This window comes from Dipodomys merriami, unplaced genomic scaffold (genome assembly GCF_024711535.1).
Source record: "Dipodomys merriami isolate MVZ:Mamm:240054 unplaced genomic scaffold, mDipMer1.0.p SCAF_45, whole genome shotgun sequence".
Classification (NCBI taxonomy): domain Eukaryota; kingdom Metazoa; phylum Chordata; class Mammalia; order Rodentia; family Heteromyidae; genus Dipodomys; species Dipodomys merriami.
Genome location: NW_027206013.1, coordinates 10,134,080 through 10,157,970, shown reverse-complemented (window position 1 = coordinate 10,157,970; position 23,891 = coordinate 10,134,080). Strand labels below are relative to the sequence as shown.

Below are 23,891 nucleotides of genomic sequence, written 5' to 3'. Positions count from 1 at the left end.
GTCCCTGTCTGTCTGACTCTCACACACACAGAAAGGGACCCCCCCCCCCACACGCATAGACAACCCCTTCCCATACTTTCGCACAAAGCCAATCAGAGCACTCAGCTCCCCTGCAAACATCTCTTTCAGCTCCCTCCTCCCCTCCTCCATAATCCAACCCCACAGACACCCTCCCCAAGAAAACAGCCCCTCCCGCAAAGCCCCTTCACACAACACTCCATCACGTGGCCAAATTGTCAACAAAACTCGCCTTTAATGATAAGACACAGGCCCGAGGCGTCTTCAGACAGAAGCTGTGGTTGGGGGTCACCACCTGCCAAGACCGAGCCCCAGGTCCTGGCCCAAGATTCTCCCAGAGAGAGAGGGAGAAAGAGAGACCACCTCCCAGTAGGCAGGGAGGCCATCAACGAAGACTTAGAAAGTAGCCCAGGGGTGTGGATGGGTGCAAGAAACATGGTACAAAATACATTCAGAGCCCGCTGGCTGAGTCCCGGGCTGGCCTGAACCCTGTGCAGGAGGCATTCAAGAGACTTTTCTCTCTCTTTTTTTTCCCCGTGGCCAAGATCCAAGGGGCCGAATGTATTAGTCATATTTCTCTTAAAAAAATAAATCTCTTTTCACTCACCTTCTCGGGTCCCCTGGCTAGCCGGGCCTTCCCTGGCACCCGGAGGGAGGGCCACGCGGGGTGGGGGTCACTCCACAGGAGTGCTGGCTGTGACTATGGCTTTTGTATGTACATTGATGGGAGCCACAGGTACCCCAGGCGGGGAATTCCACGGATGGGGTCCTCAATTGATGCTTGGTTTTGTTTCGTAACACACAATTGGTGATTCGGGTCCTCGGAAATCCTTTGGTTTGGTGTCTGGGCATCAGGACCACGGAGGGTGGGTGGATGGTAAGGAGGCGGCCTGTCCCCCCGTTTCTCAGAGGGCTCTGGAGGGAAGAGGGCCCCGTGTGGGGCCGGCCCTGAGGGGCGGCCTGCGGCCTGGGAAGGTAGTGGGGGGGGGCTGGTTCTCTCTGGTGGGGAGCCCTCGGTGGGGGTGGACGATGCCCGGGGAGGGAGGGGTCAGTCAGGAGGACAGAGCACAGAGGGGGCGCGGGATCCCACCCTGAAGAGCTGTGTCCCCCCCACCTGTGGGGTTGGTGGGTGCCTGAGAGACCCTGCAAGTTAGACGGGAGGACCCCCCCACCCCGAGATCTCCACCAACCGCCCCCCTTCTCCGTCCGCAGCCACCACCACCAAGAAACGCAGCCCGAGCCCCGCTGTCCCCGCCACCGCCGTGTCCGCGGCCCGGGCCAGGCGGAGCAGCGCCCGGGCTTCCTGAGTGGGGCGCAGAGGGGCGCCCAGGGGCTCCCGGGGCGCGGGGGTGTCAGCGCCCTCCGCCCGTCCCTCCCCCGCGCGGGGCTCCCCCCGCGTCCCCCCGGGCCGGGGCCGTCATCTCGGGCAGTAGTCGTCCGGCACCCCGGTGAGGTTGCGGCCCCGCAGCGCGGCGTCCACCATCTTGATGTAGGCGGCGATGGTGCGGTGCATGTCGGCGGTGTAGGGGTCGAACTCGAGCTTGCGCAGCCCCGAGCGCTTGAAGTTGCCGTCCTTCTGGCTCTCCACGCACAGCAGCCGGTCCTCGCGCGCCGCCACGCCCAGCAGCCGCACCATGCGGCCCAGCTGCGCGAACAGGTCCCGCTTCAGGTCCTCGAAGTGCACCACCAGCACCCTGCGGCCGAACTTGAGCCAGTCCAGCGTGTGCGTGGCCCACCACGGCGCGTAGTTGCGCACGAACTCCGGCCACTCTGCGGGGGACACGGGGCGGGCGCGTGGGCCGGGGCCGGGGCCGGGCCGGGGCCTGAGCCACCGGGATACCCCCGAGGGCGCCCCCGGCCCTCGCCCTCCACGGCCTCCCGGCCCGGCCCCGCCCACAGCCCCGCCCCCGGCCCCACCCACAGCCCCGCCCACAGCCCCGCCCCCGGCCAATGCCCTCCATGGCCCCCGCCCAGCCGCCGCCCCGCCCCGCCCACAGCCCCGCCCCCGGCCCCGCCCACAGCCCCGCCCCCGGCCCCGCCCACAGCCGCCGCCCCGGCCCTGCCCACAGCCCGGCCCCGCCCACAGCCCCGCCCACAGCCCCACCCCGGCCCATGCCCTCCATGGCCCCCGCCCAGCCGCGGCCCCGCCCCGCCCACAGCCCCGCCCACAGCCCCACCCAGCAGCCGGCCAGGCCCCGCCCACAGCCCCGCCCTCCCACAGCCCCGCCCACAGCTGCTCCTCTCCCCTAGGGACAGGGAAGGTCACCTGGAGCCCACCCAGAGCCAGACCCAGCCCTGCCGACCTGCGCTCTAATAACACCTGTGTCCTCTCATACGGAAATGGGCGCCACCCCAACATGGAAATATAGGGCACCCCAATGTGGAATTATATGGCACCCCAACATACATACATACAGGGTAGCCCAACATGGAACTAATGGTACCCAACACAGAAATGTATGGTACCCTAGCATAGATGTGTATGGTACCCCAACATGGAAATACATGGTACTCCAACCTAGAAATGTATGGATCCCAGGATCCATCTATCTATATATGTATATATTACCCCAACATTGAAATGTATGGTACCCCAACATAAATATATGGTACCCCAACATGGAGTTATATGGTACTCAACATAGAGATGTATGGAACTCTAACATAAAAACACATGGTATTCTAACATAGAAATATATAGTACCCCAACAGAAATATATGGTACCCCAACATGGAACTATATGGTACTCAACATATGGTACCCTAGCATAGAAATATACCCCATCCTAACAAAGAAATATGTGGTACCCCAACATAGAAATGTGTGCTACCCTAACAGAAAAATACGTGGTACCCTAACATATACAGGCTACTCTAACCAGCTCAAAAATAAAAAATAAAAAAGGCCTGGCAGCGTAGCTCAGGTGGTAGGGCGTCTGTGCACCTGCCTGGCAAGTACCAAAGTCCTGAGTTCAAACCCCAGTGCCATCAAAAACAAAGAAGTCCTAATTCTTTGTTGGGTGACAGAGGCAAATTATCTCCTTCAATCTCAACTACCCTGAAGTGAAGGGACTGCTGGTCCTTCCTCACCAGCAAGCAGACAGACAGACCAAGTGACACCCTGGAAGCCACACAGTGTCACCCCTCCCCAGCCCTCATCACCTTGCAAACAGGGGCTCTGTGAAGGGACACTGAACTGAACTGAAATTCCCAGCTGCCAGACTGAAGCACCAGCTCAGGTTCCTGTCCCTTGCTGAGACTCCTGCTCCCCCAGAGCCCCCCTGGGACCCCAAAGCTGCTGGGGAAATGTTGATGCTGGTGACAAAGTTATTATTATTTTTAATTCTCAAATGGCATTATTTACAATGGATCGGACTCAATGGGCCCACGTCCTTAGAACGGGTGGAGAGCCACAGGATCTTTCCAGAATGTCTCCCCCTCCTCTGTCATTTTGTTGCACCCCCTGGGATTCAGGACAGCTGTGTGGTCCCAGGGAAAAGCCCAAGTGACCAAGATGGTGGCTGCTCCTGACCTCTGGGAGGAAGGGGCGCTAGGTGGCGCTGGAGAGTCCGTGGGTAGGGTGGGCCTCGGGTGCAGGCCGGGATTCCTCAATAGAAGGACACGACTGTTTGTCTGAGGAGCAGGCTGGTACCCCGTTGCCTGTGGGGGCATCTGCTGGGTGTTCGTGGTATGCTGAGCACTTTACGTGGAGTCTCACCCAGTGAGGAAGAATTCCCACCCTGTGTTTCTGACAGGGAGAGTGCGGTTCACAGACATAGAGTAACTTCCCTAAAGCTCACGGTGGGTGTCCAAGGCAGAGTTCAAACCACTGCCATGTCTACTGCAGACCGGGCAGGGCTCCTAGTTTCCCAATAACCCTCTAAGGGCCTCTGATCCAGACAAGTATGGTGGTGCATACTTATAATCCTGCGCTTGGGAAACAGAGGTAAGGAGGATTGAGTTTAAGACAACGTGAGTTCAAAAATGAGGTCCCAAACAAACAAACACTTGGTCCAATTTCTGTGCCTCCACCGCCCCCCCCCCGCCCGTTTGGTACCAGGCTTGAACTCAGGAACTAGGAAGGGCTTCTTGAGTTTTTGTTTTTCTCAAGGCTAGCAATTGACCACTAGTACCACAGCTATATCTCTGGCTTGGTGTTGGTTAATTGGTGATAAGAGTCTCATGGGCTTTCCTGCTGGCTTCAGTCCATGATCCTCAGATCTCAACCTCCATAACAGTGGGGATTACAAGTGTGAGCCACTGGTTCCTGGATTGTGCCTACCTTTTTTATGTTTTGATGGTACCTGAGTTTGAACTTAGGACCTCGTGCTAGCTTGCTAGGTGGGTGCTCTGCCATTGGAGCCATACCCCCAGCCCTGTATGGCTTTAATTATTTTTCAGATAGCCTTGCACGTTGTGGGGGGGGGATGTTTGATGTTTTGGGCCTGGACTGGCTTGGACTGTGATCCTCTTGTGTATGCTTCACAAGATGTCACTACTATTCCCAACTTGGTGATTGAGATGGAGGTCTTGCTAACTTTTTGAACAAGTTGCCCTTGAACAGTGACCTATCCAATCTCCACCTCCTGGGTAGATGTTCCTAGATGATTACTCTGCAGTCCGATAGTGGGGGTTCAAAACCACATTCCTCTCCACCTAACTGTGGAGGTGTGATTTGATGTTGCTGAGACTCAGTTTGCCTGTGGGCAAGTGGAAAACCTAGCCAGGTCCCTCTCCTTCGGATGCCTGGGGGTTGTGCTGTGCAGGTTGGGTGTGGAGATCCTGGCACAGAGCCTGGAAGCGGCTGGATGAATGACTGTCACTTTGATAATGCTTCAGGCCCATGCGGGTCCCTAGCCTCTCCTGAGACGCTCCACGCACCCCATCAGCGGTGCTGGAGCCCCTCACAAAACAGACTTCCAAGCTGTTTTAGCCGCAGGTGTTTGCCTACGCCCCCACCCCCATATAACCAAGCTGCTGAAATTATCTCATTGGAAAGAAGAATAAAAATTAACACAAAAGCCCGCAATTAGCTCAGGCTTCCGGGGAATCGATCAGTGCCTCAGATCCGGTAACAGAGGCACACGGAGCCACAGAACATCGGTCATGCGTGCCGGATCCTCCAGGAACTGGCCCACAGGAGTGCCCGGCTGGCTGTGCGCAGGCTGGCCCGCCTCCACTCCAGATTCTCAGGGACAGGAAGAACCCGAGCCCGATTAATGGCCTCACTGTCCCTCATTCCCCCACGGAATCATTACACACGGTATCTATTTCATTAAACAGATCCAGAACAATTCACCTTGTGTAATCATATAACATAAAATTTTGCTTTGGACTTCCTCCAGGGAGGTCATAAAACTAATGTGATAGAACCGTGTGTGTGTGTGTGTGTGTGTGTGGAGGGGGGAGGGGAGGAGGTTCAACTCAGCTCTCATTGGGAAGGGCCAAGGGCAAGATAGGATGACTTTGGTTTTGCCCAACTATTAGGAGGTATCATTCTTGTGAGGGTGAAGAACTTTACCCTTGCCAGGCATGGTGGTGCATGCCTATAATCCCAGCTCTCAGGAGGCTGAGTCAAGCCCCTCTGCAGGCTTACAGTCCCTTCTTATGGGGAGGGTGGATCTCAGCTCAGGGAGGATGAGCAGCTTTTCTAGAAAGTGAGAGGCTGGGCCTCCCTCTCCGGAATCTCACTCTTTGTCCTGATGCTGGTGGATGTGGTGACAGCCCCGCCGGCCCCCTGCATCCCCCCTCCAGCCACCCCTTTGCAGAAGCCCCGCCCACCCAAAGCCCTGCCCCGCAAGCCCCGCCTCCGACGCGCAAGCCACGCCCACCAAGCCCTACCTTTGCCCTTCCAGTGCGCGTGCGCGGCGAAGCCAATGTGGCCGCCGTACTTGCGGTTGAACTCGGCCATGAGCGCCTTGTAGGGGTTGCGGATGAGCAGGATGGCCGCGTCGAAGGCCTCGATCTCCTTCTGGCCGCTCTCGTGCGTCTTGATACAGATGGTCCGCCCGCTTCGCCAGTGGTCCCGCTCACCTTTGAACCCTTCCCGGGACCCCAGGGCAGAGGTTAGGGGTGCTGGGGAGCTCGGTGATCCACTCTCCCCGGGAGTGCTGGGGAGCTCGGTTATCCTCTCTCCCTGGGAGTGCTGGGGAGCTCGGTTATCCTTTCTCCCTGGGAGTGCTGGGGAGCTCGGTTATCCTCTCTCCCCGGGAGTGCTGGGGAGCTCGGTTATCCACTCTCCCCGGGAGTGCTGGGGAGCTCGGTTATCCTCTCTTCCTGGGAGTGCTGGGGAGCTTGGTGATCCACTTGTGCATCACCGAGTACCTGCTAGATGCAGGGCACACGCCCTGGTGGAGGCCTGGGGTGGTGGTGGGGGGGACTGGCCTGCGTGCGACCGACGCTGGGCGCATGCTGGTGCTGGCGAAATCGCCAGGTACCCCGAGCCGATGCAGCCCAGGGGCCAAAGCACGAGATGCAGGCAATGGTCGTCAGGTATAAAAGCAAGCAAGGTAGGAAGCGCAGAGTAGGACTCAGACCCTGGCCCTAGCAGGAGCTGGGGGGGTGGCGGGCGGGGGTATTCCAGCGGGCCATCACTCAGCCCAGCCTGGCCCTCTGTCCCTTACCTTTATTGTATAAGGAGCCGTCGAAGTAGTAGCTGCCGGTGTAGAAGCCGGTGGCCAGCTCGATGAGGTGGCGGGCCCACGTGTTGCCCGCACCCGGGAAGCTGGCCAGAGCGATGAGCTGCTTGGATTTGGCGGGCAAGAATCTTCTGTCCATGCACCGGTTGTCTGGGAAGCATGGGGGGGGCGGGGGACATGCTGGGGTCAGCCACGCACAGGCAGGAGGGACCAGATCAGGGTCCTCCAGCTGTGTAAACGGCAGTGGGAGAGTTATTTCCTGCTCTCCCTCCCTCCCAGGATTAATATGAGACAGGAGCACTGTGCTGCCGAGTTTCAGTAAAAGTCAGGGAGGAGCAGGAGGAATGAGTGTTCTCCCCAGCCTCGGTTTCCCCCAGCAGAGCAACGCTTTCCCACTCACCCCCCGCCCCTTCCCCAACTTCTACCCCAGAAGGCCAGGGCCAGCGCGGAGGTAGAGTTGATCCAGTCCCTGAAGAGCACGTTTATTTGGTTCTAACGCCACCTAAGTCTAACCGGACTGAACTGGTGGTCGCCTCCCCTGGCGTCCACCTTGGATGTAACCCACTTCTGCCCATTGAGCCTCAGTTTCCCATTTATACAACGTAGCCAAGGCACCAACCAGGATTCACTAAGCAGGACAATGAATGCGAAGCATTTGCAACATCTGCGGAAAAGCTGTGCTTAAAAGTTCATCCTTGACACCAGGCCCCAGTGGCTCACGCCTGCCATCCTGGCCACTCAGGAGGCCGAGATCTGAGGATCGCAGTTTGAAGCCAGCCCTGGCAGAAGAGTCCTGGTGAGACTCTTATTGCCAATGAACTACTCAAAAATTGGAAGTGGTGCTGTGGCTCAAGTGGTAGAGCGCTTGCCTTGAGCACAAAGAGGCTGAGGGACAGCGCCCAGGTCCTGAGTTCAAGCCCCACGACCAGGGGAAAAAAGAAGTTCAGTCTTGAGAACCTCCCCAATTGCCTGGGTTCGAATCTCACCTCTGCCCTCTCCTAGCTGTGTGATGGTGGCAAGGCCACTCTACTTTGCGGTGTAGAAAGAAAGGAAGAAGGACAGGAGGGAAAGATGAGACTCAGGGAGAGAGGAATGAAAGTGATAGGTACATTTACACCATTCTCAAACCGGGACTTCTGAAGTCAACAACCTACAGCTTCATTGTACAGATGGAGAAACTGAGGCGGGGTGGAGGGGTGGAGGGGCATCCCCTCCGGGCCGGGCCCGGTCTGGGGGGAGCGCTGAGGCACACTGGCGGCCGTGGCTGACCTTGGACCTGGGTCTGGTACACGATGAAGTAGCTGGGCGTCCCACAGCTCTCAAACTCCTCGGCGCCGCACCGCTGCGCACACAGCTGCTCATCCTCTCTCTCATGCAGGGGGAATCGGGTGGTGGGAAACCCACAGTGGCAGGCGGTGCCCGCCAGAGCCGCCAGGGGAAACTCCTGAGGGTGCAGGGAGGGAAGGAGTCAGCCCCGGCCCGCACGCTGCGGCTCTGAGCCTCGATCCTCAGACCTCAGCCTCCCGAGTAGCTGGGATTACAGACAGGAGTGACTGCACACGGTATTCTCCTGACACAGACACTAAGTGAGCCAGAGGATCAAGGGCTGGCCGTGGGGTATCCCGGAGCCCCTGGACACGACCTCATTATGGAGGAGACAGGCTCTTGCCCACCCAAGCCTGGTGCCCAGCAGCCGTCGTTCAGTCTTGGCAGTGATGTCTGCCTACGTAGCTCCCCCCGCCCCCCCGCCGTCCACTACAGCCCAGGCCCTCAGCCCTCCATCCCCACCCAGCCTCTCTGCCCCATGCGGCCTTCCCTCCACCCCAGGGTGGTGACGGGGACCCCCCCCCGACCCCCCAGGCGCACCTTCTCCGTGCAGAGATCCACGCACTTGTCCACCGACATGTTGGACATGGCCACAGTCACAGGCAAGGCCAGGGAGAGGTTGTCAGGCCTGCGGAAACAGCCCCGGAACACCGCACTGCCATCTGAAGCCAGAGGGGAAAGGACCGTGAGATGCAGGAGACCGATGAGCAGAAGCTCCGAGAAGGCCAGAGATTTGCCCACGGTCGCACAGCGAGCCAAAGCAAAGCAGATGCAGGGGACCCCGGGCCACGCCAGCCCCTTTCCTTTGGCGGTATCTGTGTCAACCAGGGAAAGACCCATCGATTCTGAGCACCTGAGGACGGGAGGGAGCAAAGGACCCAGTCCCTCAACTGCAAAGGGCCCCGCTGCCCCTCCCATCCTGGGCCTGGGGACTCTCTCCCTGCCTAGCACCTAACCTGCAGTTTGCACAGGATGCTGTGGGAGGACTCTCTTGAAGACAATTCCATCTGCAAACCCCCAGCTGCACAGCAGCAGCAGCAAGCACAGGAAGTTGTCTCTTCAGTGGATTCCTGCCCCCTCCCCCAGCCCTGGGGATGGAACCCAGGACCTTTGCACATGCTGGGCCAGGGCTCTAACACGGATCCACACTCCCAGCCCTTAGGCAGAGCCTGAGTCAAGTGTTTGTGCGGAAAGCCAGCTCTGGGAGTGGAGAAAGATGGGAAGGGGATGGGACAGGGGAGGGGGCCTCTGCCGGGGCCTCAGGGAGCTGTGTGTGTGTGCACGTGTGCGTGCATGTGTGTACACACGTATGTAGGAAACGGGATGGTGGAGTTGTCTTTCCTTAAGGAGAGGCCGGAATCCTGGCCATGCGGGAAGTGTAGATGGAGGGCAAAGGTCAACCGGAACAAGAGGCACGAAAGCATACATTAAAAATATTAACAAAAGCAAACCGGACTAGGGGCTGTCTACTCAGGTGGTAGAGGGCAGACTGGGAGGCCCTGGGTTCAAGTCTCAGCACTGCACAAACAAAACAAACCTAAAAAAACAGTCGCCCTGCTGAACGCATCACAAAGCTCCTGCGGAGCATAGTTGCAGTCTGACTCAGTTTCCCCTTCTCCCCGCGCCTGATCTTGGGTGGAAAACCCCCGTCACACAAGACAAAGGACGCTGCTGACGTCAGGGGCGTGACGTAGACGCCGTCCACCAAATCCCTGCTGCCGCGTACCCCAGAGACGTCAGCCCACTTCACTTTCCAGAAAAGCCCTGCTGGGTGCAGACTCCGGCTTGGGAGGGTACAGTTGAGGAACTACAGACGCCAGGGGCTTCTAGCGAGCTGGGGCCGGTCTGGTGTGCCGGTAGAGTGGACTTGGGGCTCAGCACCTGTGTACTTATGTGCCCAGGAAGCCCTAGGGGATGGCCCCCCTTAGCAGAACCCGGGGGCGGGGGGCTGTGAATAATACTTTTAATTTTTTTTTTGTTGGACATGGGTCTTGAACTCAGGATCTATGCCCTGGACTCTTTTGCTCAAGGCTAGTGCGCTACCACTTGAGCCACAGCACCACTCCTGGTATTCTGGTGGGTTCAGTGGAGATCAGAGTCTCACGGACTTTCCTGCCCAGGCTGGTTTTGAACCATGGTTCTCAGATCTCAGCTGCTTGAGTAGCTAGGATGACAGGCTTAAGCCACTGGCACCTGGCTATGAATGAAACTTTTAAATGTCAGTCTTCACAGCGAATCTACCAGCCCTTCCTTCCTTCCTTCCTTCCTTCCTTCCTTCCTTCCTTCCTTCCTTCCTTCCTTCCTTCCTTCCCTTCCTTCCTTCCTTCCTTTCTCCCCTCTTTCTTTTGTTTTTTTCCTTTTTTTCCCCTGTGCAGGTCCTGGGGCTTGAACCCAGGGCCTGGGCACACTGCCTGTGAGCTTTTTCACTCAAGGCTAGTGCTCTACCACATTGAGCCACAGCATCACTTCTGGTTTTCTAGTGGTTAACTGGAGACAAGAGGCTCACAGACTTTCCTGCCTGGGCTGGCCTTGAACTGCGCTCCTCATATGTCAGCCTCCCGAGCTGCTGGGATTGCAGGTGTGAGCCCCGGCACTCTGCTTTCTCCACTGTTCCTCAGGAACAGTGCCAGCCAGGCGAGTCTCCCAGAAGCCCCCTCGGGCCCTCGGTGGGAGCAGGAGGCTTGCAGAAGCCGCACACACATCAGCTCTTCCTTGGGGACAGCGGCGACCTGAGCAGCTCAGGCCTTTCACTAGCAGGAGGCAAGCTGCGCATGCATTCATGGACTGTCTTGGCCGGAGATAGATGAAAAACAGTCTGGAAGTAGCTGCCAAGGTCTCCGGAGTCCCATCAGGCCTTTGTTCTGCTGCTTCACACACACACAAACCCCGAGGTAAGTGTCAGCAGGCTTCAGCTTGGCGGCAGGCGGGGAAGAGTCCTCCTCAGTTTGAAAGCCACCACCTGCCCCCGGGGTAATTAGGACAAGTTTGACTGCATTAAAGATGCTGGGAAGGGCCTGGAGGCGAGCTGGGAGCCAACTGTGGCCACGGAGCGCCCCCCCCCCCCACACACACAGTCAGGGCCTGGATTACACAAAGGCCCTCACCATCTGAGAAGCACTCAGGCTGGCTAATTTTAGACATCACCTAAGGCTCCCTCAGACTGTTGGAGGTTGAACAGCATGACTGAGCTGCTCAGAGAATCTCTGTAGGACAGGCAGGGTGGGAGCATTGTCCCCATGTTTCAGCTGAGGCTTGGAGAGAACCAAGCATGGGGCCACAGTGACACAGCCAGAAAAGGGGTGCATAAAGCAAGGCCTGCCTGACCTCAACCCCCACCCACTCGGGCAAAGGCTTTTTACCATCCCCCTTCTAGGACACAGAGGAAAACAGTCCTTCTGTCACCCCACCGGTCCCACACAGAAGGAAGAGCCCATGAAGTTCTGTATGAAATAATAAAATTCAGAGTCCTGGCGCGGTAGGGCACACATGTCATCCCAGGTACGGAGAAACTGGAGAGATGGGAAGGCAGCAGTTTGAAGACAGCTAGGATGAAAATGTATGGAGACCACCCGCCCCATCTCAATAAACAAATCGGGCATGGTGACACCTGTCTGTCATCCCATTTGTGTGGAAGGAGGTAGTAAGGTCACATCCTTAAGTAAAAATTGTAAGACCTTATTCTCTTATTCTCTTAAAAAAAGAAAAAAGAGCTGGGCGCTGGTGGCTCATGCCTATCATCCTAGCTACTCAGGAGGCTGAGGTCTGAGGATCCTGGTTCAAAGCCAGCCCAGGCAGGAACGCCCGTGAGACTCTAATCTCCAATAAACCATTCAGAAAACCAGAAGTGTTACTGTGGACTCAAGTGGTAGAGCAAAAGCAGCTCAGGGACAGCGCCCAGGCCCAGAGTTTAAGCCCCATGACCACCATCACCACCACCACCAAAGAACTAGGAGATGTTGTAGGATCTGGTACCTCCCTGGGTGTTCCAGGCCCCTCTCAGAGGCTGGAATGAACCATCAGCGAGCCTAAATCACAAATACTGAACAAAATTCTCCAAGATCTGAAGACAAAAAAATGACCCAAACTAGCCATCGGGCTCTACGCTCATCACCTCCATTTGGAAGCTCAAGTTGGGATCTATCTTTTTCCTAGCGTAGATTTCATGATACCTCCATCAAGGCAGGGCAATGAACTAGTGACACTGGAGAGGAAAGCTGAGGAGAAGCTGGCTGGCAGTCATGCTCTGTGGGTGGCCAGAGGAGGATTCGAGCTCAGTGTAGCTGTGTGTGTGTGTGTGTGTGTGTGTGTGTGTGTGTGTGTGTGTGTGTGTGTGTGTGTGTGTGTGTGTGTGTGCGTGTGCGTGCGTGCTGGTACTCAGTGCTTCACATTCTCACTTGGCTTTCTTTTTTGCTCAAGCCTGGCACTCTACCACCTGAGCCACAGCATCACATTCAGCTTTTTGCTGGTTCACTGGACATAAGAGTCTCATTGACTTTTCCTGCCCTGGCTTATCTTCAAACCTCGATCCTCCAGATCTCAGCCTCCTGGGCACTGGGAAGTACAGATGTGAGCCACTAAGTCCTAACTGATCAGCACAGCCCTAATGAGCCTTGACACCCAAATCTTGCCAGAATCTTCGATCACCAGCAGGACTCTCTGCCTGCCCCCCTCCCCCTGCTCCGGGAGTTGAATATATGTAATAACATCCAACCAAGAAGAAAGCCCACTTTTTGGTTCTTTTTCACCAAGATCCAGGAGTCCCCAGACATGGAGGTGATGTCAAGGCAGAGCAGCAGCTACCTGTGTGCAGACATTCCCTCTGCCAGCCTCTTAATGCCCTCACCCCTGTCGGGACCTTCCGTGGCCTCAGGGATCTGTGGGCCAGCTCCACACCCGGGGTCAATGTCCCGCAAGGCCGTGCTTGGGAGACAAGGAGCCTCCTTTGGGTGTTTGCCATCAGCCCGAGTTCCATACAGGCGCTCAGGGAAATCGCATTAGCAGACAGCGTTCCTTCCACTAATGACTGTACAAATGGAATCGTTTGCACCACACTGGCTTCCTGGAGGGCTCTCTCTTTGGCTCTGCTTGCTGTACCACATGCTAGGGCCTTATGCCACCAGCCCGGAGGGTACGCTTGTTCTGATTTATTTATGTCTGAGACCGATCCCAGGCCCAGGAAGCCAAGGGCATCAGAGTCATCACAGCGAAGATCTCAGAGAGTTCAGATTGCTGACAGTCAGCAGCCAAGGTGGGCGGGGTCAGGGGGGTCAAAGGAGGGAGGAGCTGCAACTCCCTCCCCCCAATGCTGTAGTGTGTGAACAATCCAAACCGGGAGCCAGATAACTGGGTTCAAATCCCTGCTCTGTTCTTAAGATGCATCAAGGCCTTGAGGGGGAAAAATCATGTAGCCGAGCCCAGGGCCGGTGACTCACGCCTGTAATCAATCCTAGCTACTCAGGAGGCGGAGATCTGAGGATTGTAGTTCAAAGCCAGCCTGGGCAGGAAAATCCATCAGATTTCTTATCTCCAATAAGAATACTCAGAAAAAGCTGGAAGTGGAGCTGTTACTCAAGTGGTAGAGCACTAGCCTTGAACACAGAGAGGCTCAGAAACAGTGCCCAGTCCCTGAGTTCAAGCCCCGTGACTGACACAAATAATAACTAAATAAATTATGCAGCTAATTATTTCCCGAAATTCCCCCAGATACTCTGTCACCAGCAACCTGGAGTTGCCTAGATTTTGACCTGATTCCTTGGCGACTCATCTCAAGTCTGGGTACCCTTCCCTACTCACCTCGGCACCTGCCAAGGCTTTCGTGGTGAAATCACCCTCCTCTTCCTCCTGGGTGCCTCCCCCAGGGGTGTCCAGCCCAGCCACGTCTGTTCCCTGTGCCGTGTGAAATAGAGCCATGGACCCGGGAGGTTCTTTGAATAGGGACTTGCCCCATGACTCACGGCTGGATCACGTGGCTTTCTGCGTCTCCTGAAATCACCTTGCAATGAGGTTCAGTTCCAGCATTGCTCCCGTGGGGCCCATGGGAACTGTTTTGTCCCCTGGTCAGCCCCTCTCCCCCCAGGCCTAGTTCATGCTGGAGCCCACCGAGCACCATGGGTCAGTGGAAGGTCCAAGTCCTTGTTCCACATGCCACGTTGCCATGTTTTCCAGGTGTGCTTAGTACCAACCTCCAGTCTTCCCATCTGCGCTGCCTCCACTCTCATCCCAGCCAAAATAACTATGAAATTGCCCTTTAAAGTCTCCAGAGGGCATGCGCCCAGGCCTCGAGCCTTATACAGTGACAGTTCAGAACAACTGCAGTAGGCATGCAGAACCTCAGTCTCCACCTGCCGGAGGAAGGACCACAGTGTCCTCATGGATGCCAGGGGACGATGCTTTTCTCGGATACTACAGTGTCCCTCCCACAGTGCTTCTTCTCACACATCGGCGGGCGTTCTGAGGGGCACAGCAGCCCCCCTGCCAACCTCAGTGGACTGCTCCCCTGCCACCAACTGGCCCAGCAACCTTCCAGCCACCCACAGAGACATGCGCAGAACACTTTCATGACAGAGTCCAGTGATCTCTGTGTGTATGAGAGAGAGAGAGAGACAGACAGAGAGAGAGAGAGAGAGAGAGAGAGAGAGAGAGAGAGAGAGAGAGAGAGAGAGAGAGAGAGAGAGAGAGAGCGCTTAAGAGAATGTCCAGATTCTCCACAACACTAACCACAGAGAAATCTGGCCAATGTCTGGCTCACAACACACCCCTCCAAAATCTCATTATCTGCCTCTGCCACATCCAGAGCCCTGCTCAGTGGCGACAGCTTTCTCTCAGACGCCCCCAGTACTTCGAGGCCCTCCCTTCAGATGCTCAGAGGGTCCCCATCGAACCACCTAAATATTGGCACAAAGGGAGCTGGTTTTGAAGAGGATGAATGTATCATCAAGTTGAAAACCCATCACACTGACAGACAGACAGAAGCCCACTCTGTGGATCTGCTCCAGCCTGGATTTCACTACCTCTGCCCACCTCCAGCCAGGCCCAAACCCAGGTGGCCAGGGGAATCTAGCTGGAGAAAACAATGTCTTGGCAAGCTGGTAATACTCGCAATTGTATCGACCACAAAGTATTCATGTGGCTTCAAAAACACAGGCTCTGAAACACTGGATACATCATCAAGCAATGAATTATTTTGGCAGTACTGGGATTTGAGCTCAAGGCCTTTACCACGTAAACCATGCCCCAAGCCCCTTTTGCTTTAGTCTGTTTTCCAAATAGGTTCTTGAACTTTCATCCTGGCTGCCATGGCATGGAGATTTTCCTACCTCCACTTCCCGAGTAGCTGGATTACAGGCTTGCACCTGGACGCCTGTCTTTGAATCTTCTATGAACAATGAAATTTGCATAGAAGAGACCTTTCTTGACCCATAGACCAGTGTTCACTTTCTGCCAAATCTATTCTGTGTGGGTAGAATTATGTTCTAGAAGGAATCCATGGGGTCTAGCTTTATTATTTCAAGTGTGCTTCAAGGACCTGCAGTCTGCCCTTACCTGAGGGCACCACAGAAATACAGCTCAGAGGGATGGATAGAGCCAGTCCACATGGTAACCGGCCTCTGGGGCGGGGGGGTGGTCTCAGTAACACCGTAGCTGGGGAAGCCTGAGGTTGGGTATGGGTCTCTGTTCTTGCCCAGGGACTGACAGCAGCCTCCAGATTGCTCTGCCCTCCACTAAGCCTCCCGCTTCTCAGCAGTGTGAAGGTCACCTGGAACTAGCCTGTGACCTGTAGCAGGTTGGCTTGAATTCATTAAGTCTCATGCAAATGGGGATAATTGCCAGTGGCAACTACCTGCCTGGCTCCAGAGAAAGCACACAAAATCAGCCTCCCGGCGCCTGGCGTCAGGGCCTGGCACGCCATAGTGACAAACTGTTCCTAGACACTACCTCCCACAGGAAGGGGACCATGACAGTACAACACCCACAGGAGAGGGGCTGGTCTTGACCTCTCCGTCTGCCTCCTCCTTGGAATGAGGGAATGAGGGAGAGTTAGGCCTGAGGGATAAAAAAAATGGTGGACTTACCACGCAGCAGGCAAGCGGCCCAGCATGGTGCTTCTTCCCATAATGCTCTAGGTTCTCATTCACATGCTGCTGCTTCCCATCATGCCCTGGGTTTCCCTAATAACCCTGGATACCCACTCAGGTGCTGCTGCTTCCCATCATGCCCTGGGGTACCCACTCAACCAATGGAAGGTCAGCCAGTACAAAGCCCAGGGAGGGACTACGGGAAGTGGGGTGCTGCACACAGCGAGGCAGAGCCGTGGAGGGCGCAGGGCGGACACGGGGCGGGGGGGTCGCTGCAGATGCAAGCAGCAGAGGAGCGGGGCCGACTCACGTACACCTGCGGGCCGACTCCCGGGCCAGCTGCAGCCGGTAGACGGACAGGCGGTTGGCGCCACCGCACACGCTGCCCGGCTCGCCCTTGCAGCCCATGTCGCACTCCGCCTCGCTCACGTTTGCCGCCTGGATCTTGTGGCCGCAGTAGCACTCGGCGCCGAACTCCAGCCCAGCATACAGGTAGCCCCTGGGGGAGGCGGCTGTCAGGCAGGGAAGCGGGCACCACGCGGGGGGCCGGCAGACAGGAAGACTCCCACCCAACGTGGAGGCCAGGCCCACAGGGGCCTCCAGGAGATAGGAGAGGCCGGAACAGGGCCATGGGACACACAGGGACAGGCATGCCACGAGAGAGCTGGGGGGGGACAAGGAGACCCCCAGGGGGCAGGGGGGCCAATGAGTCTGATGTGTTGCACACGTCTGCCACACAGACACACCCGTCCTCACTCGCTGACACCTGACACTTCTCCACCACACATCTCTGTTTACCTATCTCTCTCTCCTGTTGCTTTTTCACACACACACACACACACACACACACACACACACACACACACACACACACACACCCTCTTGCTCCTCGGTGCTGCGTCTGGGAGACAGTCACCTCTGCAGAGCCCGCCCCATCTTTCCATGCATCAACCCGGTGCGGTCTCTGCGTCCCCCAGAGCAGCTGGGGGTGAGGGAAGGAGGCAGGGAGGCTCATGAGCTCTTTGCAAGACGGCAACGCCGCGCCCACATCCCTGCCATGTGAACGAATTCCTTCCCCTAAAAACCGATGAGCCGCTGCAGGCCCCACGCGGGGCTCAACGACTTCTTCCCTGGCGCTGGAATCCTTTCCTAAAAAGGCCATGCAGCGCTCGGCCCATCGGCAACCAGTGACGAGGGCGGGCACCAGGCTGGGGCTCGGAAAAGACATCGTCTGCTCCCTCACCCCAGGTGACCCCCAGAGCTGGCACGGCCCCGCAGAGGGCCCCCTGCCAAACAGCCCCATGGGGGAGGCACCCACGGGACTGTTACCACTTCTCCAGGGGTCCCACGATGCTGGCTAGACAGACGTTCCCAGCCTGACTCACCTCCCCACACCCCCGGGGCCATGGCCTTGCCCCAGGCACCTTTAGCAGGACCCACTTTTTCCAAAGCAAGAGCAGTCCGGCCACTATCCTTGGGAGGAGGGAAGCAGCGGGGAGGGCTGGGTGGAAGGGAGGGGTGGGAAGAGGAGAGCATTCCGTCACAAGCCGCTCTGAGCCAGGGGAAGAGCAAGGACTTCGGGAAAGCTGCTAGCCAGAAGGCTGCATTTCCAAAATGCTTCCCCCGGGATTCCCCGTCCCTCCTTGCGAAGGCAGAGACCTCCTAGCTGGGCACCTAGCTCATGCACAAATCTGGATGTCTGCACACACATTCACACACTCCTGCACACAAGGCCCCCGTTCCTTGCAGACCCTAGTGTATCTGTGTGAGCTCACACATACACCACCAGCTCACTCCCGGCATGGTCCCAGGCCACCGCCCAACACAATCTCCAGAAGCTGGACAGACCTGCTCGTTCACACGCACGCGCACACACACCCTCACATCCTCCTCTCCTTACATGCCGGCACTCACCCGCCCGCACTCCCTCCCACCACAGGGCCAGGGATGCCACGGCTGCGGTGAGGGGGGCCCGAGGGGACAGGTGGCCTGTCGGGGGTCCTACCGTTCTGCACAGTTGTCCTGGCAACGGAAGACGGTCATCTTCTTGTAGTCAAAAAAGGACACACCTCGCAGGGCCCGGCTCTGGGTGTCATCCAGGTAGCAGCCCATGTACTTGGCTTTGGGAAGAGGAAACATGTCAGCTGTTGCTGGAGACAAAGATGTTAGGGGAGGAAGGTGCCAGGTACCCCCCGGCTCTGTGGTCTGTTGAGCTGCAGCACCAACACATGCACCTTGGAAACAAGGTTGATGCTTCTGCACCCAGCTGGGCCGGTCTCCGTCTCAGTGGCCATCACCTTTAGCAATGACAGGCAGGTGAGCTACTGAAAGGCCTTGCCTTCCTGAAGTGGCCATGAAAATGCCGGACCAGTGATCTGTGTAAATGCTCCGACCACAGCATCCTGTATATACCAGGCCGGAAACACAGTTAAGTAGAAACCAGCCATTCACAGTGCTGTTTTAAGTACGGCACGGTGCTGTTTAAAGTACTTCACTGTGTGTCATCAACGTGATGATTTCCACCCAAAGCACAATTTCAAGTTGAGACCACAACCACTCAGCAAGAAACCACAGATTTAGTTTCTCCAAGCCGTGAATGTTTTCTTGGCCCTCATGGGAAATGTGCTACCTTATAACGCTACTCCATAGTTCTATAAAGTCTCTTTTTATTCCAAAGAAATTATGAGGATGTTAGAGAGATACATGCTTTTTTTTTGGGGGGGGTGCTGGTACCAAGGTTTGAACTTCGGGCCTCTCACTTGGCTCAGCTTGCTTACTCACAGCTGGTGCTCTACCACGTGAACCATGCCTACAGACCAGCTTTTTGCTGGTTAAATTGGAGATGGAGTCTCTTCTTGGACATTTCTGCCCAGGCTGGTTCTGAACTTTGATCCTCCAGGTCTCAGCCCCTCGAGTAGCTAGGATTACAGGAGAGAGCTACCCGTGAAGATGCCATATGAGCTCTGTGTAGTCTAATAGAAGGGGACTCTGACTCTCTGCTCGGGTTTTCGTGTATGTGAGGAGGTGGGGTTGAACCAGCTCTCTGTCTGGACTGCTCTGCACACTCTGGTAAGCTAAAGTGACAGTACTCAGAACTGTGCCTGCCACATACGGGCCACACAACGCATCTGTCTTGTGTAATCGTCACTCCTGTCGCCTGCAGAGTATGTGTTGTCTGCAAGGGGAAACTGAGGCCCTGAGAGCCACAGGGATGGGTCCAGGACTGCACAGCCAGCAGAATGCAGAGCTGAGATCTGAAGTTTGTGCTGACTGCTCGGGGCGCACTCTGAGTGAGGTCAAGGCAAGACACCAGCACATTGAACACACAGAGATCCAGACCTCCTGCCCAGAGCGAGCCGGAAGACCTGAGTGCAGCTCCTCCCCTCCCTGCTCCCAGCCCAGGACAGACGCTGACTTTTCTACATCATCATCCTGGATGGCCCTGGACAGCTGTGGAGCAAGCCAGACATAGTTAGCATCAGGTCAGGGGCAAGTCTTGCTTTTATTACTGCTAATACATTGTGTTTGTCATGGATGGGCTGCATTTGTGCGTTCTCAGGAACACTGCCGGATCCCAGGGCTGCTGCTAAAAGCCTCAAGGGCTGGGGCTGCTCTCCGGGGCGCCCATTTCCTCTCTCTTTGCACTGTATAGAATGCATAAGCTTGCTGGGCTGCAGGGGCCACGGGGAGAGGGCAACTAGCACGGCATACCGAGCGGCTCACAAGCTCCTTCAAATGTCACAATTCAATAGACCCTGCGTCGTGTCTGTTTCTCCCAATGGTTATCCGTGTACTCTGGGGTAAGTGCTTTCTCTCGGAGTCTTGGTTTTACCATCTGTGAAATGGGACAAGGATGGCCTTGCCTTTATGGAGTCACGATTAGTAGATGAGACCGCAAGTCACTGATAACATGGACGACGCCATAAGCACTGCCCAATATTGATCAGCTACTACTGCTAGCCGCAGCAATGGCTACGTGCTGTGAACCAGACGTGGTAAGTATTTTACATGTATCATTTCGCTTTAAAATATGAAAATCAACCCGATGCCTGTAAACCCGAGCTACTCAGGAGGCTTGAGAGCGAAGGATCACAGTTCAAAGGCAGCCCAGGCAGAAACGTCTGTGAGACTCTTATCTCCAATGAGCCAGCAAAAAAAGCCAGAAGTGGAGGGAGGTGTGGCTCATGCGGTAGAGCGCTAACCTTGAGAAAAAAAAAAAGGCCAAGGGACAGCACCCAGGCACTGACTTTAAGCCTCAGGATCAGCACACACACACACACACACACACACACACACACACACACATACACACACACACACACACACACACACACAATTATTATTAGCAGCAGGTGGAGGTCTACAGTGGTCCTCCATTGTCTGGGGGGGGTGGGGGGGATTGGTTAGAGGACAGCCTGCAAATACGCAACTGGGAAGATGCTCAAGTGCTGTCTGTGATGGTGCTGGGCGATCACCCCAGAGGACTCCCCCGTGCCATGTAAGGACCCTGTCCACAGCAGTTACAGTGTCTTGCAGGCTCAGCATAGAGACCATTTTCCCCCCGAATCTTCTCTACTTGTGTTGGGTTGAACTTCAGGGTGTGGAACCCTCCGGGCAGAAGGCCAAAGAGAAGGCCATTGCTGCTGCCGCCGCCTGAGAAACGGCGTTCTCCAGGGGATCTAGAAGAGCACAGGCAATCTCTTGTGTGAGTCCAAGGGCCAAGGCCGGGAGCACTGAGGAGTGCTTGCTCATGCCGTGGGGGTGGGCAAGGCTGGCCCTGGGAGGCCGGTCCTCCCCACAGACGCGATGTCCTTCACTCATTCACGCCCCATCCACTCAGCCATGGGTGCCAGGCGCCATCTTTGTGCCAGAGCTGTCCTTGGTGCTGAAGAAACATGGCCGAACCTACTGAAGCTGCAGCGTAGCAGGACACACACACACACACACACACACACACACACACACACACACACACACACACGATGCGTTCAGATGGTGACAAATGCTGCACAGAAAAGAAATCTGGGGAACAGGGCTGTGACCAAGGAAGAGGTGGGCTGAGTTGGGCCACCCAGGGAAGCATATGTGGGAAGAAGAGGGGATCCACGCAAGGACGTGGGGAGGAGAGCAACACCTGTGGTACTCAGACATCCGGAGGCAGGAGACACCATCCTTCTCCCCTCCCCCCCCAGGCACTGCCCCTCCCCCCTTCCCTGTACCACCTGCAGGATGGGCTTTCCCGGCAGGCAGCCCCCAGCCCCGTGACAGCTTCACCCCACCCCTCTGCTGCCCTGGGCAGGGCCCAGGCCCTGGTGCTGTACTGACCAGGCTGCCCCAGCCTCTCAGGACCGCCTGGGTGGGAAGCCATCATCAGCTCCATCTTACAGATTTCAAAACTGAGGCAAGAGAAGAGGAAGCCATTGGCCTGGTCCTCATGGTTGGCTGGGGGCAGGGATGGAATAGTAACCCACGTCCTTAATCTCCTCTGTCCCTCACCCCGCCTTCCGTGGACCCTGGGTTCTTGGCAGCAGAAGGCTAGGAGGCTCTTGAGGGGTCTTCTAGATGTTCCCAGTCCACAGGTGTGGGGAGGGGCATGTGCTCCCTGGGATGGATTCCCTCTCAGGTCTGACAGGCATGGCAGAGAGACCATGGCAGGCAGAGAGGCCTTTTCCCTGTCTCCCAACCCTTCCTGCCCGGGATTCTAAAAATTTCCATCCATGATCCAGTCATGGACTACAGGGAACCCTGGCTTCTTCCCCAGCAGGCTGGTCAGCTGGACAGGTGCCCAGGATCTGAGTTAAACTACCTATCCCTGCAGGCCTTGATGTCCACATCTGTGAACGGGGCACAGGATCCTGCGTGTCTTGTCCAAGCCTGTGAAACTTAGTGACAGCCCTTCTTGATCATAAAAGGCTGAGAACAATCCACGGCCTAGGCTCACACCTGTGCTGTCTCCCGTAGGACCTTCACTGAAAGCTCTCCTCACAAAACCTGGGGCTCAGGGAACCCTCTGTTTCCCCAGCAACTCAGGAGCAGAGAACGGTAGCAACTCAAGCCCTACAGAGATGCTCACAGCACAACCCCGCGCAGCCAGGGCCGGGCGTGCGGGCTGTCACCTGAGTTAGGAAACTGAGGAAAAAAAAACCAAAAAAGGCTGCAGAGGATATGGGATCAAGCTTGGGACCGCATCATAGGCCTGGAGTTCAGATCCCAAGGTTCTGTGTGACTTGACTTGTCTCCTCGGCGGGGTGCTACGCAGGGAGCGGTCTCTGCAGCACAGCTGGCTCCCGCTCGGCGCTGCGGGGGTTACAGCTGTTCATTCTTTATTGCTGCCACCGCCCTGCGTTCCCCCTCCACCCGGCTCTTACCTCGCTCTTCCTCCTTCTCCCGGACCGCTCTTCCCTTGAGGGCCCGGCTCCAGGCGCCGCCGTAGTCGCCCAGCTTGGCTCTCTCGTTGACGTCTTTGCTCTTGAACGGGGGTCCGTACCTGCGGGCGATGCTCGAAGCGTCGCCCACATCCCGAAAACCTCTGGCCAGATGCAAGTCCCCCAAGAAGGGCAGTTCGGCAGCGCCCTCCCCCGGGCCCCCCGCCGCGGGGCTGGGCTGGCTCTGTGAGACTGCGGCAGGCTGGCCCCCGAAACCAGAGTGCAGGAAAACGAGGCTCCCAGCTGTCAGGTAGAGAGCCAGGAAGGTGAAGAAGCGCACGGGTTTCCGGCGGAAGTACCGCTGGAATTTGAACCAGAGCTTGGCCATAGCAGGGTCATTCCGGAATGGCGGGTGGGCTGGCGAGAGGACAGAGGGGTTTCCCAAACTGCCCTTCCAGATGGAACCCCTGCAAGGTTTGGAGTCTGAATTCCTCTACAGAGGGAATCCTCAGGACCAGAGGAAGAAGTCAGGTCCAGGGCTGGGCTGAGGACAGAGCTCACCAGCCTCTCAGGTTGAGCTGAAATTCAGGGGGGTCGGGGGTGGGGCGCTGGGAAAGGAAGCACAAAGCAAGTAGGTCCATTTCCCTTACATCTTGTTCTTGGCCTCTGAGTTCCCAGAGAACCCTGAAGTTTGCAATTGGTAAAGAGTTCCGGGGTCTCCCTCCAGGCAGCCACAAGTCACTCTAAACCCTTCCCCAGCTCCTCAGGCCTGTGAGATTCGTTCTCAGAGGATCCCGATGTTTGTCTCTTCTACAGTTGGGGAGCAAGCTTGGAGTACCTGTCTTCTGGGGCCAGAATCTGGAGAAGCTCTGTCCAGCTGAGCATCAGGCTCCCTGAAACACAGAGATGTGCGGAGGTGAGCAGTCCTTGCTGAAGAACCAGATCTAAAGGGGTCCTGAGCAATTTCTCCTTTTTTGCTGGGGTGGTGGTGGAGGTGAGGCCCAAAAAGGAGAGGAGACTGTCCATGGTACAAAATCTCTTGGGAGCCCCACTGGACAAAAGTCCAAACTGGAGTCCTTCAGACACCTGCCTTTTCATTTCCAGCAAAACAAAATTAGGGACCTGAGTTGCACTGGGCTCTAGTTTTTTTTTGGGGGGGGGGGTGTCTCCTGGGTTGAGAAATGGATCCCAAGTCCACAGATGCTCAAGGCCCCGATACACAACAGCACAGTGTTTGGGACACTGTGTGTCACAGCCACACATAGCTCCTACAGCATCTAGTAGTATGTAAATGCTATGATTTAGGGACTCACAGAAAGAGAAAAAAAATCGGTGTATATTCAGTGCAGATGCAATTTTTCCCTCTCCTGAGTATTTCCTCTTCGTAGTGGGTTGAACCTGCAGATATAAAACCTGTGGGTTGTATCACCCTTCCCCAACACTCATCCAACCCAGTGATTTTGGGGGAT

General features: G+C 56.5%; 1 protein-coding gene across 5 annotated transcripts in view; it reads right to left on the bottom strand.

Moving 5' to 3' along the window:
• Positions 1-244: 244 nt before the first annotated feature.
• Positions 245-23,891, bottom strand: part of Wscd2 (WSC domain containing 2) — a 50,496-nt gene continuing 26,849 nt past the window's right edge. For 4 of the 5 annotated variants that reach the window (XM_069994642.1, XM_069994641.1, XM_069994645.1 and 1 more), the window contains exons 2-9: positions 22,426-23,315; positions 18,063-18,177; positions 16,372-16,556; positions 8,523-8,644; positions 7,926-8,100; positions 6,642-6,806; positions 5,860-6,060; positions 245-1,788 (exon numbers count right to left, since the gene is read on the bottom strand). In XM_069994642.1, coding sequence (XP_069850743.1) covers positions 1,436-1,788; positions 5,860-6,060; positions 6,642-6,806; positions 7,926-8,100; positions 8,523-8,644; positions 16,372-16,556; positions 18,063-18,177; positions 22,426-22,810 — 1,701 coding nt within the window. In that variant the 5' untranslated portion in view covers positions 22,811-23,315 and the 3' untranslated portion in view covers positions 245-1,435. Of the gene's footprint in view, positions 1,789-5,859; positions 6,061-6,641; positions 6,807-7,925; positions 8,101-8,522; positions 8,645-16,371; positions 16,557-18,062; positions 18,178-22,425; positions 23,316-23,735; positions 23,821-23,891 lie in introns of those variants that run through there. The other variant, XM_069994643.1, reaches the window with a different exon arrangement.